Source organism: Spinacia oleracea, chromosome 4 (genome assembly GCF_020520425.1).
Source record: "Spinacia oleracea cultivar Varoflay chromosome 4, BTI_SOV_V1, whole genome shotgun sequence".
NCBI lineage: Eukaryota > Viridiplantae > Streptophyta > Magnoliopsida > Caryophyllales > Amaranthaceae > Spinacia > Spinacia oleracea.
The window spans coordinates 159798098-159819264 of record NC_079490.1 but is presented as its reverse complement, the minus strand read 5'-3'; the positions used below and the strand labels follow the sequence as shown (position 1 = coordinate 159819264).

Below are 21167 nucleotides of genomic sequence, written 5' to 3'. Positions count from 1 at the left end.
CTTATTTATCCACTCTTAATCTCTCTCTTTATCCACCTCATCACCCTCTCTTAATAAGAGTTACCTATCAAAAAATCCAAGAAATAACTACTCCGTATCTCTTAGTTACTCCCTCTTAAACAACTTTTACATGTATTTATTTTTATTTTTTGTAACAAAAATGTCAAAAAATGGTTTAATATTCCCACAATCATCCACCTCATCCCACTCTTATTTATAAGAGTTACCTCTTATTTAGAGGATGTCTTAATCAACCTCTAAATAAGAGCCTCTAAATAAGAGGTAGCTAAGAGTTAGCTCTTTTTTATTAAGAGATAACTCTTAAAATTTCTCTCTCTGTAAGAGTGGGCTAAGAGTCCACTACAATTGATGCTCTTATATGTCATTACAATTGGTAAAGCTGACAGTATCTGAATACACAAGTCTACCCCAAATTATACAATATTGAGTCGATTTTAACTAAAAATGAAACTAAAATGATGGAACAAATTACTCAACTTGAAAATTAAAGTCTATTTACAATTGATTAGTCAGTGTATCATTATAATAATCGACAACACTTGAATATGACCCAAAATCAAGTTTAATCGACAAAGTTTCCTAAAAGAATAAGAAGTTGAATCGACTAAAACTAAGTGTGATTCTATTCATTCATTCAAAGGGCACAATTGTCACCTCAGCCAGTAGCACTTTTCATTCTCTTAATTCATTAAGATTTTGTTTGGTATGCTCACCAGTTGGCTTATAAGTTACAAGTTGTCAATGCCGGCTGCAGATAGATGATAGATGATAGATGATAGATGATAGATGATTGATGATTGATGATAGATGATGAATCTCCTTTGTAATATTATGACTTGTTCATTTAATAATCAAATTCAAAACAAATATACGTGCTACCGCGTTTTGCTCCAAAACATGGACCGTATGAATGTTTTGCCTCAATTCATTTTTTATATTTTCTTTTTTTGTTGTTTAGCTATTTCATACACGTAATTTATACGATGTTAGTATTTAATACACATCCAACATATATAAAGTCTTCCTCCTTACATCCTTGCCACTTCTCTCTAATAATCTCTCTCCTCTCTTCTGAGCTCTGGAAACTTTTATCAAAAAAAATACATAAAAATCTAGAAAACTAAAAAAAACATTTTAAAAAATGTTCTCCAGGAAAAAAATTCAGGTTTTAGGAGGTTTAATTCTGGTTCTTCAGTTATTTGTGTTTACTTCTGCTCAACGACGCAGTTCTAACCCTGAATGGTTGACACTTGACGGTATGTATGTACAACTCTTTAATTTCTCTTGTTTTTCTGTCATTTTTCCTATGGAGTGTGTACTCTTTTTGCTAAAGAGCTACAAGTAGGCCTGTCAAACGGGTCGGGTCGGTCTGGTCGGGTTGTAAAATATTATTTTCGGGTTCGGGTTGAATCGGGTCGGTCGCTTTCGGGTTCGAGTTTACAAATGCTTGTTCAAGACTCAGAACTTTCGGGTTCGGGTCGACCCAACGGGTTGAGAGATTTTAAAACGCGCATTATATTTTCATTAATTTAGGTGATAAATATACTAAATATGGGCACAAATTAACAAAATTTCCTACACAAGTTTATATTTACTCAAATTCAACCTTATATGACGTATAATTCAAATTAAAATCATATTACACACAACAATGGTAACGTGTTTATTATGCTTAAATTTTCTCATAATCTCGTTTATACTATAAATACGATGATTTTCAATCGATCGGGTCAAAAATGGTTTCGGTTGGATTACTTTTCGGGTTGTTCGGGTTTTTCGGGTTGGGATAAAATCGGGTTACGGATCACAAAATCTTGTTTAAGACCCAGTATTTTCGGGTCGGATTCGGATCGGGTCGATTTTTGATGGGTCTAGCTACAAGCCTACAACATTGCCAACCATTTAACATGAGAACGATGAAATCCGACTGCGGAAAATAATTAAATAATATAGATATATGATGTCATTTCTGTTGGTGACATTCAATATATAGCTGTCATCTATTTATTTATTAAATTTATAAGTATTAATTATTGTTTTCCGTCAAAAGAATGGAATTGAAAATTAGTGGAAGGTTTTTATGAAAAAGGTAAGCATCGATCTGTATTAGTTTGGTCAAGGTGTAGGAACTTCTAGAAGACATCCAAAGAATGGAGCTACATTTATTTGAACACCAAGAAAGTGTACTTTCCACCAACAAAGAATAAATACTCATGGAGAAATTGAGCCTCGATATCATCTAAATTTTTTTTACTCCGTATTTCATTTTCTGATAAAAGTATCATTAAGGAAATATTATACTCCGTAACAAGATTTTTTGGTGCAAACGAGTCACAAGGGTGGGGATGAGAATTGATCTCAGAATCACCTACTAAACCTGTCAAATGGGTCGTTCGGGTCGGGTTGTAAAAAAATATTTTCAGTCTCGGGTTGAACCGGGTCGGTCGCTTTCGGGTTTGGGTTTACAAATGCTTGTTCAAGACCCAAAACTTTCGGGTTCGGGTCGACTCAACGGGTTGAGAGATTTTAAAACGCGCATTATATTTTCATTAATTAATTTAGGTGATATATATACAAATTTTGGGCACAAGTTAACAAATTTTTCTACACAAGTTTATTAAATGCAATCCTAAAATGGCGTATAATTCAAATTAAAATCCTATTACACACAACAATAGTAAATACAACGTGCTTATTATGCTTAAATTTTCTCATAATCTCATTTATCACTATAAATACAATGATTTTCAATCGGTTGGATCCAAAACGGGTTCAGTCGGATTTTGACCCATTATTTTTTGGATTGCTCGGGTTTGGATAAAACCGGGTTATGGGTCACAAAATCTTGTTCAAGACCCAATATTTTTGGGTCGGTTTTCGAATCGGGTCGATTTTTGACATGTCTGCCGTCGACCCATAATTTACAAAAGAGTTAATACCATTTGTTAATTTATGGCAAGGTAAATCGGAGTAACACTTTCCGATCTTACCTAACAGAGTGTTGTAATCTAAATTTCAAGTTAATTTATTTTCATAAATGTCACTCGGTAATATTTGAAGTCGAGTCGATGACAACCAAACCTTTCAAAAGTCAAATCTCCCAGTTAATCTTTCACACATTATTGGAAGAAGGTTTCTCTCAAGTATAGAGATTAGAGACCTATTACAATCATGCATGTCATGTGCGCTTAACACTGCATGGTGCATGCCAATATGCCATGCCGCACAAAAGATGCAGCTTCTAAGTTCTAACCCAGAAAAGATGATGAATCACGAAGAACCCTAAAACTCAGACAAACTCCCTCTTTTAAATGGGCAAACTCAACTGGAAATCAACTAAAAATGTTTCCCACTTCGCACACATAATTGGGTTAGCTTTCTGTCTTTATGTTTACAATTAATACAATTTTAATCAATTTTTTTTGGTTATTTGTTAAAATTGAATTGGGAATTTCTTAAAGTATATTTCTTCACTGGCATTCATGGTAAATTTAATGGTTTTTCATTGGTTTACTTGCTAACTTATTCGAATTGAATTGGGAATATCTTAAAAATCATAACTTCATTTGAATTCTTGGTCAAATGTAATGATATTAATTGAATTCATTTGCTAATTTGTTCAAATTGAATTGGGTATTTCACTGTTAATTGTAATGATAATTCATTTAGTTAATTAGCTAACATGTTCAAATTGACCTGGGTATTTCTTAAGCTACATTTTTACATTGTAAGTTGTAAAATTTATTGAATTTTGATAATATCTAATACCTAAAAAATTTGGATTGTTGTTCAATATGCAGGATCCCCTCCTTTAGTAATTGCACGAGGTGGATTTTCAGGGTTGTTTCCAGATTCTAGTGCAACTGCATACCAGTTTGCAGTTGGGGTTAGTGTGCCTGATTTGGTGGTATGGTGTGATGTTCAATTATCAAGAGATGGAATTGGAATATGCTTCCCTAATATCAAACTGGACAATTCCTCTGCCATTCAAAATGTATTTCCAAATGCGAGTAATTCGTATGATGTTAATGGTGTACCTACAAATGGGTATTTCTCCATCGATTTTACTTTTGAGGAACTATCAACAGTCCCTTGTAAGTTTGCCGAAATCTCCTCATTCATGTGTTTTGTTTGTTACATTTCCTACTTTGTTCATCTGAAATGTACATCTTACTTGGGGGACTATGGTGGCTTAACGGTCAAGTTCGGATTTTCCAAAGATTTTAGTTAAAATAACCAGAGTTTGAATTGTTGCTGTATCTGAACACTAGTAGCCGAGTCTGAATAACATAGCTTTTGAACATGTATGAAAAACTCAATACGACAATAGATTGAGAAATTAACATGTGCTTTTTCATTGAGATATTTGGAGAATCCAGAACTTCTTGAGTACTTTTTTTGTTGGTGTTCGAACTAATACTGTAAATGAATGTGGATGTCAAGTCCAAAAATAAAGGACAAGAGTAGTAGTGCATGTCTCCTAAATTTGAGCAGTTATATTAAGGATATTTGTAGCATCCCTTTTCTCTTTATGTTTCATTTTTTCTTCTGACACTTTAAATTAAGTTTTCTAATATTAAAAGATGGGGAAATTCGTGAAAACATGTACTGCGTATAAGTAGACTTCCTCACCTTCATTCTTGTGTGAGGGATGAATCACTGAATCGTTGAGGAAGTACTTGTGAAGCGTTTCCTGAATTCATTGTCTGTATTTCTTTACTTTTGATGTTTGGTACTGACTTCTACTCTGATATCCTGCAGTAACTCAAGGAATATATACTCGAAGTCCTGCTTTTGATGGTGCATTCCCAATTCAGAGTGTTGAGGAGGTGTTTATACAAAGCGAACCTGCAGGTTTCTGGTTAAATGTTCAGGTAGGACTTGCTTAGTGTTTAGTTCAATATAAAAGGCTTGTTTATTAGCTATATATTGGGCGCCTTAAATGTTGGAAATAATTGTTCTAAGACCTTTAAAACTTAAAAAACTTAGAATTATATATAACTTTTTTATACTTTATAATTGGTATTCTCTGCAGCATGATGAATTCTATAGCCAGCACAATTTGAGCATGAGGAGCTTTATCCTTAATGCTTCACAGAACATTAGCATAAGCCATATCTCATCACCTGAGGTCAACTTTTTGCGAGGACTTGGAAGGCCATTGGCATCAACCAGAACAAAATTGGTTTTACGGTTTCTTGACGAGGATGCAATAGAACCTTCAACCAACCAGACTTATGGTTCTCTTTTGACAAATCTCTCCATGATTACGACATTCGCTTCTGGGATCCTTGTCCCGAAGGCATATATATGGCCTCTCGATGCAACATCGTATCTGCTACCTCATACTTCTCTGGTGGAAGATGCTCATAGAGTTGGGCTTGAAGTTTTTGCTGCAGATTTTGCAAACGATGTATCTATTGCCTACAACTACAGTTACAACCCAGTTGCCGAGTATGGTTTTTTCATTGACAATGGGGACTTTTCTGTGGATGGTGTGCTGTCTGACTTCCCAATAACACCATCAGAAGCCAGAGGTGAGCTGTATTCTTTTTTTCTTTTCTTTTTTTTCTGTGTTCCATGCCGCTTTTCGTTTTTTTAATCGCAATCAACTAGGGCCATAATGTATAGATTTGGACCTAACTGTATACGGTGTAAGAATTTCTTAGTTAATTATATGCTAATTTTGTATTAACTTTTTGCAGATTGCTTTGCCCATCTTGGCTCAAATGCATCAGCACAAGGTTTGTAGCTTTTCTTTTATTGAATTTCAATTTGTGTTTTTGTGTCTTGAGATATCAAGCATTAACATGATGAACTAGTAACTAAACTAAGGAAATGAACAAACAGTTCCAATTCAGGGGTGTTTTGCAAAATCATCTGTTAGAAGTTGCTTATTTATTCAACTTCTAACTGTTACCTTAACCAAAATGATGGTTGATCTATCATTCCTTGTATTAACATCAATTAGATTTTTCCTATCTGTATCTGTTGGATTTCAGCTAAGCCCTTGGTTATATCTCACGATGGAGCTAGTGGGGACTTCCCTGGTTGTACTGATGAAGCATATGCACATGCTATTAGAGATGGTGCAGATGTGATTGACTGCCCAGTTCAAATGTCAAATGATGGCGTACCTTTCTGTTTGAGCTCTGTCAATCTCTTGAATAACACATTAGCCACACAATTCAGGACCCTTATGTCAACTGTTGATGAAATTCAGCCAGCTCCTGGATTATTCACATTTAGTCTCAGCTGGACTGATATTCAAGGCTTGACTCGTAAGTGGGATTTTCTACCAATTGTTACATTTATGTACTATATATATATATCATACTTGACTTCGAATTATTAGTGTCTGGAATTCTGCATGCTATATGATTATGATTGTTCCATTAACGCAAGCAAGGTATAGTTGCAGAGTGTCTTCTGCTGCTGCATACAAAAAGTTCAGATTTTTTTTATTAAGCATCCTAATGCTGGCTTAAGTAACAAAACTAACTTTTGATAGTCATTACTGTTTTATTTATGAATTTTTCCGAGTACTTCTGATGGTCACTGCTTCATGTAATGCATCCGTTCTGGAACTGAAAGTAATATTAAAATATAGTGACACGTTTGAAAAATCTAGGATCAAGAGATTGAAGTAGTCAATCATTATTCTTGCTATTTTTATGTAAGATCTTGTTCTTGTATCATACTACATAGATCATTACTTTAGTGAACGACCTAGGCATATAAACTGATTCATCACATAAAACTTCATAGAACTTTATTTTGGACTTCCTTGTTCATTGAGCTATTTGAAAGGTCAGCTGATCTTTGCCATTGTCGCCAGTCGCTCACTAAGTTACCTGCTTCTTCTTTATCTGTTGGTTGTATTAGAGAAAAGTAACATTATAATATTATTACTGTTAATTGACATTTTACTCGTTACTTGTCCTTGCTTGCAGCTGTGATATCCAGTCCATACTCAGATTCATTACTTCTGAGAAACCCAAAATTCAGGACTGCCGGAAGAATTGTGTCCTTGGCCGATTTCTTGAACTTAGCGAAAAATTCTTCTTCGCTCTCTGGTGTGTTGATTAAGATAGAGGTAAGTAAGAAGTCATAGCTGTGATTAGTCCAGATGGACCGTTCTTTTCTCCTTTAATTTCCTCTGGCAAAGTTTCTGATTTACAATTTGGAATCATCCTGAGTATAATATTTAGAAGTAGCATGCAGTCGAAAAATAGATGGAACATGGAGTAAGTGTGTAGCCTGTTAGGGAATTATAGACATTAGTATGGACCTAAATGTAAGTAACGGATTTAATTAAAATGGTTTATAAGTTAAAGAAAGATTCATCATTTTTGAACTTCAGGACTACAGTGAACTATATAAGTTAAAAATGGTTTACTGAACTTGCTGTACCTCTTATCTACCGTGAAGTAGCAAACCATCATCGTATTTAAAATAACCTTTCTATTTTCGTAGAGCGAAGGCCTAAGTGCTAAGGCTGCATCTTTACACTACTTAAGGCAGGACCGCAGGTACCTCTTAAGAGGCATTTGGGTAATGTTAATTTTGATGTAGTAGGATTTGATAAAGCTTGTGCTTTTGCAGTTGCTGCTGTTTCTTTCGTAATAGTACGACATTCCTGACCTTCGTAGTTCAGATATGCTATGATTTTACAAAAAGACCCTTCGTAATAGTTGCGTTATTTTTATCGTCTTCCCATCACTTAATCTAGTAATGTAATATTAGGAAATTTTACCATAAAACTTTACTGTAATAGGAAAGGTGACATAAAATAATATACTCTGTATGTGACATAAAGCTCAATGGAATCTGATCGGCTGTTTTACTGATGTTAATGTTCAGAACGCACAATACCTGGCAGTTAATCAGGGGATGAGTATAACTGATGCTGTTTCGGATGCTTTAGACGAAGCTGGTTATAACAGTTCAACAGCAACAAAGGTTATGATTCAGTCCACCAGCAGCTCAGTACTCAAGGCAATGAGGAGGGATAATTATGAGCTTGTCTACGAAGTCGATGAGACAATTAGTGGAGCCCTGAATGACACCATTGCAGATATCCAGACTTTTGCTGATTCTGTTGTTGTGGACAGGATGTCTGTCCTTCCATTTAAAGCAGGGTTCCTTCAAAATATGACAGATGTTGTGTCACAGTTTCAAGCATTTAATCTTTCTGTGTATGTTCAGGTTCTCATGAATGAGTTTAGTAGCATACCATTCGACGCCTTCTCTGATCCTATAGTCCAGATTAATACATTCGTTAATGCTGCTAATGTTGATGGTGTCATTACGGACTTCCCCAAAACTGCTGCTGCATACAAGAGTAAGTTCAATTTTGATGTCCCTTCATCTTTTCATCTCAAATTTATTTGACCTTACTAAAATTTTGATGTTGTGCAGGGAATCTATGTCTGAAGATGGATGAGACACCAGCTTACATGATGCCAGCTCAACCTGGTGCTCTGATGTCACTGGTTGGGCCTGCTCCTGGGCCTACTGCTGGGCCTGCTCCTGCAGCAGCTCCTACACCACTCCTCACAGTGGAAGACGTGGCAGAGCCACCTCTTCCCGCGGTGGTGCCATCAAGTGCTTCATCCCCACCAGAAGCAACCCCGACATCAAGACCGACAAATGGCCAACAACAAGTTGCTGTTTCTGGCTTGTTATCCCTTCTAGCTTTAATCGTGGCAGCTGCTCTTCTCTTCTGATAGGATTCGTGTTCTTCGTACATACATGATTGTTTTGCAGAGTATTAATTCCTCCCATACATGATTTTTTGAATTTGTTTCCTTGTTCATCCCTTTTCCCTCTCCCTCCAAATGTGGAGCTTTTAGGGTATATTTATAACATTTGTATTACGATTTATAATTTAATGAGTCTTCTTTTTGTTTGAAATTGTGAGTAAATACCTCAATATACAATTTCACAACGTAATCTTGTTTTATTTTCCAAGTCTCCTTTCAAGTTATGAGTCACTGTTTTTAGTTATTGGTAGTTAATAGAAATCTCAACTCTCAAGTGAGATTGTCATATTCACTCTGGCATGCTTAGCTAGATTTTCTAATATGAAGTACAAAGTCTACTCACCGAGTTTTCTTGGAACCCGGGCTGGAAACTTTGAGGTGAGAATGTAGTATCTTTGTTCTCTTCCATTTCTTTTCTTCATCTCGGAATCTATATTTCATCCCAAAGGGCAAAGGGTGAGCTAGGTAGTCCGCATAGTTTTATTTCCTTATCAAAAAAAAATCACGTAACTTCTAGTTTTCATACGAAGTACTCTGTATATGATAATATCGGAATACATAATCATAATCATAATTGTGTCTATACAATCATTTATATAATTGATCTTTAGTCATATTACTAAGAGTGAACCTAACGATTCTGTACATGAACATAATCTCAATATCATGATATTAAGCACATAAGTACATAGTTTTGAGACAAATTGTTACAAATGGATTTTTTTATTTTCATTGTAAACCATCACTGTGTTTAATGACAGCTCTACATTATTTTGAGTGTGCGCTAATACAATTTCACATTTATTTTCTCCTTAATCCTTATATTGAAAATTTGAGGAACACTCGGATTAGGTTATCCATATCGGACACGGATACGTGTCCAAGTGTACGTATAGAATCATTGTTAATGCACATGTCCAGGCGTTGAGTAACAGACACGGGTACTTGAGATATAATGAAGAGTTCAAGTAATATAAGAAAACACTAGTGCGGAGTATTATGATACGAAGTAATTATTTTTTGGGCCGACATAGGTAGAAAATTATAAATGACTTATAAAATGAGGATAAATAGTTTAAACAATATCAACAATTTTTTTTTTTAATATTTCATAAAAGGTCAAATAAAGAAACATTTTATTTAAAATATCAAGAATATAACATTGATTTCCATATTTTTCAAATAAAGAAACATTTTATTTAGAATCAAACAATCATGCAAAGAAATTATTATTCAAAGAAGTCCAGATTTTATCACTCAATCACTAATGATTTCATTTATTTATGGTAAAAATATCCTTAAAAGGAAATAAATAATCAAATTATACCTCAAAAATTAAAAGAATTTGACCTCCCAATTATACATAAACATGATCAACCTTAGGATAAATAATTGATCACCTCTTATATATATATAAAGCAAAAATTTCTACCAAAATGTATCCTAGAGCTTCATAGAGTTTATCAAACAATTCTTTCATAGACTCGGGTTGAGTTTCATATACAATTTCTTACATACACCCGAGTAGTATATATAGTTAAGATGGGTTTTAAATCGAGTATTTCAAATTTTACTCTGTTAGTGTTGTTAATCTTGTGCCTAATTACAGGGCAGTGTCACTCAAGAGTCTTCCGTTTGGAGGATTATGGTGCTGTTAATGGTGGAAAAGTTGACAGCAGTCAGGTAATTAAGTCATTTTCTCCGGCCATCCCTAATTACTGTTTAAACTTTAAACTTATACATTGCTGATTAATTATATACTTCCTCCGTTCTTTTTTAAATGACACAATTATTTAGGCACGTTTGTCAATGACGATTTCAAACATTAATGTCTCCAATTTTGGAAAAGAAAAAATTATAAAAAGTTGATATTTAAAAAATATTTATTGAGATAAATCTAATAAAACCATACATAACTATGTTTTTTCTAAAGTATAAACCACAAAATCAAGTCAAAGGAGCATGTGTGAATAATTTCCAAAATTCAATTGTGTTATATAAACAAGAACAGGAGAAGTATATTGGATGTGGTACAACCTCACAAGTCACAACCATACAAAACCATAGAACTAAACTCATACGGGTATTTTCTTTTTGTTTCTAAATTCGAAAACCCTTAATAAGGGGTACTTTTTAGAGGTTGTGAGGGAGTTGCGATTTCCGTTACTTTACTTTTTCAATAATTAGTTTTTCTAAACCCAAAACTTTTGCTAGGCACTGCTGAAAGCATGGCATGATGCATGCAAATGGAAGGGTAGATCCAAATTGGCTATATATTCGGGTACTTACTTGGTGAATTCAGTGTCACTTTCTGGCCCATGTAATGGCCCAATAGAGTTTCAGAACTCAGGCATTCTAAAGGCTCCATTGGGCCTACAAGGGAACACTTGGATCGAGTTTCGGTATATTCATGGGCTGACCCTAAGCGGAGGTGGAACATTTGACGGTCAAGGCCGACCAAAACAAGGCTCTCCAGATCTTCCAACAGTAAGTTGTATAAGCACTCTTTTTTTTATTTCCTTATTACATGATGTGTTTAGTTCACCCGATTTTTAGCAATATAAAATTATAAGTTCAGATAAATGAAACTATTTCAGATTTATCTCAATTAATTTGACTTTTATAATAAATTATTATTTCCCTTAACGTTATTTTTGTAAGATGAACCGAACAAGGACTTTTGGTATTATGCACTATCAAAATAAAAGTCAAAATATTTTAATGTTTAGACTTCAGATATTTAAGATCTTTAAAAAAAAATACTGAATAGTGTGCTAAAAAGAATGATATCCTAGTTAGGAATATAGGATATAATCATTAAAGTATCTCTTGATGTTTAGATATTTTAAAAATTATTTAACAATATGTTTCCATTTTATCAAGATGTCCAATTAATTATTTATCTTCAAATCAAATTGCACTATTTTGTTTATCAAGCAGATTAATTAAGAAAATTAACAAATTATACAAAGTAAATTTATTTCTATTATACTACGTATTCCATATAAGTCAACTCTTGAGATGTTTGGTTGGTGTCCACCTGAAATCCAAAAATATCATACACGTGTTATTGAAATGTGAATATAGACAGAACAAATGGTTTAATAAGAATCTAAACATGTAATATTGACATATATTGTTTCAGCTGGTGAGATTTAGCTTTGTGACAAACTCAAAGGCACAAAATGTGAAGCTTATCAACAGCAGAAGCACACACTTGAACTTATTTGGATGCAACAACACAACATTAAACCAAATAACAATATCATCACCAGCAGATAGCCCTAACACTGATGGCATTAAGATCGGACATTCAAACGGTATTAAAATTTATGACTCCTCTATAGCTTCTGGGGATGATTGTGTTGCGATTTTAACGGGCTCGAAAAACATTAGTGTTAATAGAGTTAATTGTGGTCCTGGTCATGGGATTAGCATTGGAAGTTTAGGATGGTCACCTAATGAACAAGTTGAACAAATCTTTGTTCAAAATTGTAACTTGTATGGTACTACTAATGGTTTGAGGATCAAGACTAAGGCTACCAATATGCCTGGGATGGTTTCTAATGTTCGATATGAGAATATTTTCATGAAGTATGTGGATAACCCTATTATTATTGACCAGAATTATTGTCCCCCAAAAACTTGTGCCAAGGTACGTACATATATATACATACAAATATTAATTCGCATTTTATTAATATGAACGATCTTGACGTAACGTTATTGAGGTTGAATGTATATATATATATATAATTATTAATTACAGGGTAATTCAAGAGTTGAAATAAGAGATGTGAAGTTCAGAAACATACACGGGACGTCGAAGACGAATGTAGCAGTGAATATAAAGTGCAGTGGGAGTAATCCATGCGGTGAAATCGAGTTAAGGGACATTAACATTAAGGGGTCTGGATTTCCTACAATTTCAACTTGTTCATATGCTAGTGGTAAGGCGTATGGTATGCAAGTGCCTAAACCTTGTATTTCATGATCATAACAACGTACATCATACTTAAATTAGGTCAGGGATCGGAGATCCGGCCTTTTAATTGTACCATGCACCCAATGGTATTTTTATGCCTATTGTGGTGGTTAGGATACGCCGGGTGTATTTTAGATGTACGGATCGACCAATGTACGTACATGATCTCAATTGTTTCCCTTTGTTTAAATGTAATCGTAGGATGAGGGCTCCCCGCACTTTTTTTTTGGGTTTGAAATGATATATTGATGCATGAATAAATTGTGTGATTGGAAATTGTCCGGGGTCACGTTTTCTAATATACTCCCTCCGCCTCTATATCCTGTCCCAATACAACTTTTTGGGTCCATAAATTAGAAATAATATAATAATATTGAGTGTTGTTAGAATAGTTTCAATATTTGAATATCAACTTTTATAATGTTATGCGTGTATAATTAGTGATATTCATGTTTCAAGTCGTATCTTAGAGACTGTAAAATGTCAAATGGGACAATCTTTAGAGTTCTAGGGAATGGAGGGAGTATACAAATTTTAGCACTAAATATATATCCAAATTGAAAAGAAAAAAAAATAGAATATTTAAGGAATTAGTTGATTGTTTTTTTCTATGACACCTCGCAACTAAAGGCTTATTTGACATCACTGTCAATTTTGAATTTTTGGTTTCATTTGTTTGAAAATTATACTTCCTCCATCTTTTAATATTCGCAACGTTTGTTAGTTTCACGCATGCCGATGTATAACTTTGATCATTTATATCTTAAATTCTCTTTATGCAAAAATTATAAAAAGTTGATATTTTAAAAATACACATTGAGACGAATCTAACAAGATCCCACATGACTATGTTTTATCTTATATAAAAAATACTACGAATAGTCAAAGTATATTATATGAATAGTGGCAAAAGTCCAAACGTTGCGAGTATGAAGTATTATTTGAGTTAAATAACCAATTTAAATTTAGTCACACCTATAGTAGTAATATTAAATCTGAAAACTGACAACAAAAACTAGAAACAAAGGTTTGATTTCACAAAAAAAATTATATAAGGTCCTTTCTCGCAAAATTTGGGCTATAAAACGTTTAGTCTCCTATCAGACCATATAAACTTACACAGTTACACTTATGCTTAATATATAGAGCATATTAGATGCACTCGGGTGTACTGTGTACTCAATCAACTTTCTCCTTACATATGAGGAGAAAATGTGGTAGAAACCACCAATGGATCGTACATCAAAATATCCTTGGGTGCACGATTCACTCGGGCATATTTCTTCCATTCTTTTTACTTGGATCATTTGATGTTTTACGTTTGCCAATGCAAATTTGTAGTTATCTCAAAAGACACATTACCTAAAATTATAAAAAGTTCATATTTTGAAAATATATATTGAGACGAATCTAACAAGATTTTACATGACTATATAATTCATTATATATAAATCACAAAAAAGGGAAAAACAGTTTGAATTGTAACAAATTTTTTGTAAAAGGGTGATTTATCATTAATTTCAATTTGTTGGTACGCAACAATGCATGCACAATTGTACACACATGCAAAAGGTCAAATGAGAAACGTTGGTTCAAGTAGGAAACCGAACAAAGAGGATTTCAAGTAAATTTAAAAGTCTGAATAAAATATAATAAAAATAATATTGAAATCAGCGAAATCATTCCATCCATTTCTATATATAATGAAGAAGCCGTTTGCTGTTGATGACACAGATTATTACATAACAATCTAAGAGTAGCAATTTCATTTATGCTCAAAAAATAAGAAAAAAGAAGAAAAAGAAAAAAAATGACAAGAAAGGGAGATGTTTTAAGTGTGCTACTAATCCTCATAATGTGGTTCTCACAAGGTGTTAAGGGGGTGAAATTCTTCAATGTTAAAGATTTTGGTGCTATTGGTGATGACCATTTTGATTCTACAAAGGTAATATCATCGTACCTTGCGTGCGCCTAATTCAATACTCAGTAATTGCATGCTATTTATAGTTCGATGTGGAGGTTAGTGAATTTTGTTGGTGTTTTTCTTTTATTACCAATGAGGTATTAAACTAGTGGTAAAGACCGAGAATTTGTGTGCAATAGATATTAGGTTCGAAAACCCCCACCACCGTTTGTAATTTATTACCCTTGTAAGTTGGACTCATTTGTACAAAAACAAACACTTTCTATTTTTCTTCTACTTTTGTTGTACACATACCTAGTCTTATATATGTGCTTTTTTTTAGAAAGATAAATAACTGACCCTTCCTTTCCTGAATTATCTCACAAATAAGCCTCTTAGGTTTTGTTTGGTTCAACTTTAATTATTATCTCAAAACTTAATTTGGGTGAAAAAACTTCTTTTGCATGAAAATGTCTGGATTTTTTTTTAATTTATTTGAAATATGTAAAAAATTAACTTTTTTTTTTTTGAAATATTAAAAATTAAAATATGTAATATGTAAAAAATTAACTTAAGATAAGTTGAACTGAACAAACTCTTATGGTGAGTTCTTTTTAACTTAAAAAATATAAGTTATTTATCCGATGAAAAGAACGCATCCTTAAAGTAATCTGTAATAGATTTCGGCGCTGGGACTTAAAACACAAATATGGAATAAGATAGAGCAAAATCTTCATTTCAATCCAGCTTTTTGAGATTTTTACTAATTTTTATTCCGTGTAATACACGAGTTTCTTAATTTAAAAATTTGGTTATACTTCGTATTGTGTATGTAATACTATGGGAGATGATACAAAAATTTGGAAACGACATAAACAGATGCATTCGGAGTGTGATAAAACTTAAATAGGAATGTGAAACAAATACAAATAATTGTATGAGAAAATATATAGAATGATACGGAGTGTCATGAGGAGAATACGTAAAGAGCAAAATAAATTATGATTTTTTTATTAAAAAATGATATGTGGCACCATTAATAAAAATTCTGCTACGTATGTTTTAAAATATTAGTGTAGATTTATTTAACCTTTTTCCAAAAGCATACAAAGTACAACATTAATGTAGTGGACGGGCCGCTAGGCAGGATCACATACAGCGATACAGGGATACACCTTTTTTTTTTATGTTCAAATAAACAATAGTTTTTATTAAACAAAAGAAATGAAGTTTTTTTCTTTATTGAGTAGGATAATTTGAGTGGTGAAATTTGTTTCAACTCTCAGGCCTTTCAGAGCTCGTGGAATGAAGCATGCAAATGGAGGGAGAAAGCGGTAATTGAAATCCCACGTGGGAATTACTTGTTGAGAAATCTATTGTTTCAAGGCCCATGTATGGGCCCAATAAATTTCCATAATTCAGGCACTCTGAAGGCCCATAAAATCAATCTTGGGCTCAACTATTGGGTTGAGTTTAGATATGTAGATGGATTGGCTATCAATGGTGGTGGGTACTTTGATGGGCAAGGCTCAGAATCATGGCTCAAGATCATGGAAGACACAACCCCCATGAACTTCCTCCCTATAGTAACTTCTCTCCACCTTTTCTTCTTCGATTTACAATTTCAGTTTATTTATCAGTTTTAGTCGTGTTTGGCAAATTGATTCGATTCCAACATCAAATTACTACTCCCTCCGTTTCTTTTTGTTTGTTACGTATTCCTTTTAGAGTGTTTCACAATGTTTGTTTAGATAAGAAAGAATACCCCTAAAAGAATACCAAAGAAAATCCGGTGCCCATCTAAGTAGATGAGCCTGTTTCACAATGTTTGTTACGTGAGAGAATATTTCTTTTTATAAACTTATCATATTATCATTTTTTGTGCCAACTTTAATTTTAATTGTCCAATCTTTTCAACTCATTAAATTTCTTTACAATTTCCCAAATAGGTTAAGTTAGCAATCTTTTTGCTTTTCCATTATTGGTTCATTTTGATAAATAAAACAATCTTATTGGTTGTTTTATTGATTAGTGGATTGAGGTTTTACTTGAGTTTATTTTTTTAATAAAAAAGAAAAATAATCTTTATTATACGTTAATAAACGTGTAAAAGTTCAAACGTAACAAACAAAAAGAAACGGAGGGAGTACAAAGTACTTTTGTACTCCGCAATTAACTTATATTCAATATTATCGTTCGATAATGCACATTTAAACTAACTTTACCATTTCAATTGATTTATCAATTTTTAGTCCCCGTTTTATTTAAAAAAAATTATTCAACTATCTTATTCTATTTTGTGCTCATTTAAATTGACATTTTTGTAATTATCAAAGTACTCCTATCTAATGTTGGTCTCATTTTTGTGTCTAGACATTGATGTTAGATTTTGCAAACAATACAAGGATTGAAAACATGAATTTCATCAACAGCAAAGGTAGCCACATCAAACTAAATGGGTGCAAAAATATTAGTGTTAACCAAATTACGATTTTAGCCCCTGAAAATAGCCCTAACACTGATGGGATCAACATTGCCCTCTCAAGGCAAATCCAAGTATCAAATTCCAAGATTTCTACGGGAGATGATTGTATTTCAATCCTTCCTGGAACCGAAGATGTTAACATCACCGGCACTCGTTGCGGGCCGGGCCATGGGATTAGTATCGGAAGCATGGGTTTGGATCCAAATGAGCTTGCCGTTAAGGGAGTGAATGTAAAGAATTGTAACTTCACTAATACCCAAAATGGTGTAAGGATTAAGACATGGGCTACTAAAAATATTGGCAAAGTTGCTCACATTTCATTTGAGAGCATTGTTGTTAACAATGCAAGCAATCCTATCATCATTGATCAGAATTATTGTCCGTCACATCAATGTCCTAAGGTAATTCGTCGCATTTTAATAAAACACTTTTTATACAAAGTATATTAATTTAATTGCAAAGTTTTAGTTTATCGAGTTTATGATATTAGAAGATGATTTGTCGTTTTCTAATTATTTGAATGTTTTGTTTGTTGAAGGGGGATTCTCATATTCAAATTAACGACGTGAAATTCGTGGATATAATGGGAGTTTCACAGACGTATGTTGCGGTTAATTTTAGATGTAGTAAATACAAACCATGTGAAGTTGAGACAAGGAATATAAATTTGAAGTATGGAAGCAATAAAGGACCAACAATTTCATCATGTTTCAACGTCAAGGGCGTTGCTTCTGGTTACCAAAAGCCACCTTCCTGTATTTCTTAGCATCATTTTTGTCATTTAAAGAATGTAATATCGATCATGTGATGCAACTATTTGGATTCATGAATAAAGCAATTATTTTTTCCTAAAAGTTACTCCCTCCGTTTCTTTTTGTTTATTACGTATTCTTTTCAGGGTGTTTCAAAATGTTTGTTACGTGGAAAAATCTTTCCTTTTATAAACTTATTATACTATCATTTTTTGTGCGAGCTTTTAATTTTAATTAGTCCAATTTTTTCAACTCATTAAATTTCTTTACAATTTCCCAACTCATTAAATTTTAATTGGTCCAATCTTTGTGCTTTTTCATTATTGGTTTCATTTTGATAAATAAAACAATCTTATTGGTTGTTGTAATGATTAGTGGATTGAGATTTACTTGGGTTTATTTTTTTAATAAAAAGAAAAAGAATCTTTATTATACGTTAATAAACGTGCAAAAGTCCAAACGTAACAAAACAAAAAAAAACAAAAGGAGTAGTATCATTATAAAAGTCAATAAATAATACTCTTCCATATTAAATCACATTTTGCAACTTTTTATTAAGGACCAAATTTTGCAACTTGTGTAAAGTGACTAGCTAAAATACGAATAAAGATCAATTGTATAATTTCTCTACTAAGATAAAACAAACCTAAATTCTTTTATTACATGTAAGGTGAATGACTTAGTGGACTCAAATTCTCATGAATAGTGGTAAGTTGAATGACCCAACTATACAAGGTGCAGTTTGACATAAATCATAAAGGATTTTTTACTTTTATTAAACAACTAATGGCTTTTGTCCTACAATCAAACTTCGACCACTTGGACTCTTGGACTGTCACTAGAACAATTTCATAATTTTACGTGATCAACTTAGATGATACAAAGTACTCCACCTTTCCAAATTATAGGGATAATTTATTTTTTCACGCTTATCGATGTAAATATTTGGACATTAATATCCCTAATTTTATATTCGTAAAAATTATAAAAGGTTCATATTCCAAAAGCACATATCAAGAAGAATCAAACAAGACCCCACACGATTATATTTTTCCTTACCCATAAATCACAAATGATAGTCAAATTGAAATTTGTGAACAGTGTTAAAAGTCAAAGTGTCCCTATTATTACGAAACAGAAGTAGTATTATGTACCAATTATAAGCATGTTTTGACGAAATATAAAATGTCAATCATTATTTAAGTGTATGGATTATTTTTAGGTTAGTTACTCCTTTATTCCTTTTCATTTGGAGCTTTTGCAAAAACACAATAATTTAGGAAGTGGATATGCTCTTGTTCTTAGGGATGTCAATGGGGAGGAACGGATGCGGATGTAGGTCCCTTAATTCATCTCCATCCCCACCTAAAATTTACATCCCCATTCCCGCCCCGACCATCACCCATGACGGGTACTAAATTCATCCCCGCCCCAACGGGTACAAACTAAAATTCATCCCCGCCCCATCACCCACCTGGGTATCCATCCCAGCCCCATATCCGCGCCAACACCCACCTAGTTTTTCTTATTTAACAAACATTATGAAAAAAAATTAACTTCCATAAAAAAAAAGTTCGAACAAACAAAATTAAAATTATCGCCTAAATTCATATTATGACATATTACAAACAAATTCAAACGCATAAAAAGATTGTTCAACTTTTTATATATCTTCTTTAAAATTTTCAATTCACGTAGAAAATGATACTCGGGTAGGGTTGACGAGTATCAAGCAAGGCGGTTGGGGATGGTGCGGGCGAGGATGGAGCGGGTCCAACACAAAATCCACATCCGCCCCATCACCCATGGCGGGTATGATTTTTATACCCAACCTCGCCTCATCACCCGCAAAACCTCCCTCCATCCCCGCCTATATACTTGGGGCGGATGCGGGGCGGATTTCTCATAAAACCCTCGCCCACTGACATCCCTACTTGTTCTAAAGAAATATTTTTAAAGTGTCATTAATTAGGATTCTCTTTATTTCTCATAATCTAGACTATTACTAAAACTTCAAGACAAAGAATGTCATCATCTCGCCACATGTCGTTTCTTATATAACGATCATCTTTGACATCCCAACTCGATCATAGAATTTTCTTGATCATGAAAAAATGTTATTTATAGGTTTCAAACCTGTGACCTCTCATTTGATAGGCACATATTTCAACCACTACGCCACAACTCATTTTTTTGTTTCTTAAAAGTTCAAAATTATACGGAGTATTAAATAAATATAATTAAAAAAGTGATGTGATTTATTTCTTAATAGTCTCACATCACTAATTATTCATTGCTTTTCCGAGTTACTAATCCTTACATGATAAAATTTATTACAGCATACTCAAAGTAAGATACATTGTAATCTAACAAATTAAATTAGACTCTAGATGAATTATATAATAATCGATCGGGGCATTGCCAGGAACACTAACTAGTTTTCTCTTATAAATACTCTAATTTTACATATTTTTTTTGCATATTAATTTCATAATAACAATGTGCAATTTAATGTGGAAGTGGTGTAGATTTATAACTAAAAATGAATTAACAAAGTTAGTTAAAGCGACAATTAAAAAGGTACAAGGAAATTACTCGATAAGATCACATTTCATAATTATATTATTGATATTATTCTCCGTTTGACTTTCTTTGATAAGTTTATACAAACTTCAAGAAAGCAAGCAACATATACGCATTTTAAAATCCGTCATTACCTATTAACCTGATATCAAAATGCTTCAGTTTAATACATATTCTTATAAGAACCATTTTGTTTAAACTAGGGTAGTTAGGCTTTGTTATTTTGGATTAAAATTTCTTGAAACGAAATTAAATTAACTGAACTATAACTTAATTAACTAAATGCACCTGAACAAAAACTAAATTAATAAAAAGTAATGAAATAATAATAATAATTAGTATTATTAGTATTATAATATTAACAAGCATAATAATTATGCTAATAAGAATAATAAAAATTATTAATAAAAATTAATAATAATAATAATAAGAATAATTATTATTATTATAGTTAATAACGATAAATATAAAAATTTGAATTCGTATAATAATAATAATAATAATAATAATAATAATAATTTTGAATTGAACTGAAATTAAATTAATTAAACTGAAATTAGATGAAATTAAAGTAAATTAACTGAAATTAAAAATAGAAATAAGGCATTATAAGCTTAAAAGAGCAGGGAAATGGCTGCTACAAAGAAGTTGTAATTTGGGAGGTGTGGAGGGT

At 32.8% G+C, this 21167-nt stretch overlaps 3 protein-coding genes across 4 annotated transcripts; all 3 read left to right on the top strand.

The window, feature by feature from the left end:
* Positions 1-1054: 1054 nt before the first annotated feature.
* On the top strand, positions 1055-8937 carry LOC110774673 (glycerophosphodiester phosphodiesterase GDPDL3). Of its 2 annotated transcripts, XM_056841298.1 has the most exons (10): positions 1055-1277; positions 3822-4115; positions 4783-4895; positions 5057-5558; positions 5727-5765; positions 6024-6302; positions 6975-7117; positions 7885-8365; positions 8443-8781; positions 8817-8937. In XM_056841298.1, exons 1-9 carry the CDS (start codon positions 1163-1165, stop codon positions 8748-8750), a joined length of 2274 nt encoding a protein of 757 aa, XP_056697276.1. In that variant the 5' UTR covers positions 1055-1162; the 3' UTR covers positions 8751-8781; positions 8817-8937. The 2 variants fall into 2 exon arrangements, with proteins under 2 accessions (XP_056697276.1, XP_056697275.1); XM_056841297.1 differs by having other exon boundaries at positions 8443-8937.
* A 1282-nt stretch (positions 8938-10219) lies between these two features.
* LOC130459571 (polygalacturonase-like) lies at positions 10220-13047 on the top strand. Its single transcript, XM_056827022.1, has 4 exons — positions 10220-10469; positions 11001-11273; positions 11932-12441; positions 12556-13047. The coding sequence occupies exons 1-4, from the start codon at positions 10329-10331 to the stop codon at positions 12778-12780; spliced, it is 1149 nt and encodes a 382-aa protein (XP_056683000.1). The 5' UTR covers positions 10220-10328; the 3' UTR covers positions 12781-13047.
* A 1534-nt stretch (positions 13048-14581) lies between these two features.
* Positions 14582-17925, top strand: LOC130472088 (exopolygalacturonase-like). The gene is made up of 4 exons (XM_056842514.1): positions 14582-14716; positions 15961-16260; positions 17048-17560; positions 17698-17925. The coding sequence occupies exons 1-4, from the start codon at positions 14582-14584 to the stop codon at positions 17923-17925; spliced, it is 1176 nt and encodes a 391-aa protein (XP_056698492.1).
* Positions 17926-21167: the final 3242 nt, after the last annotated feature.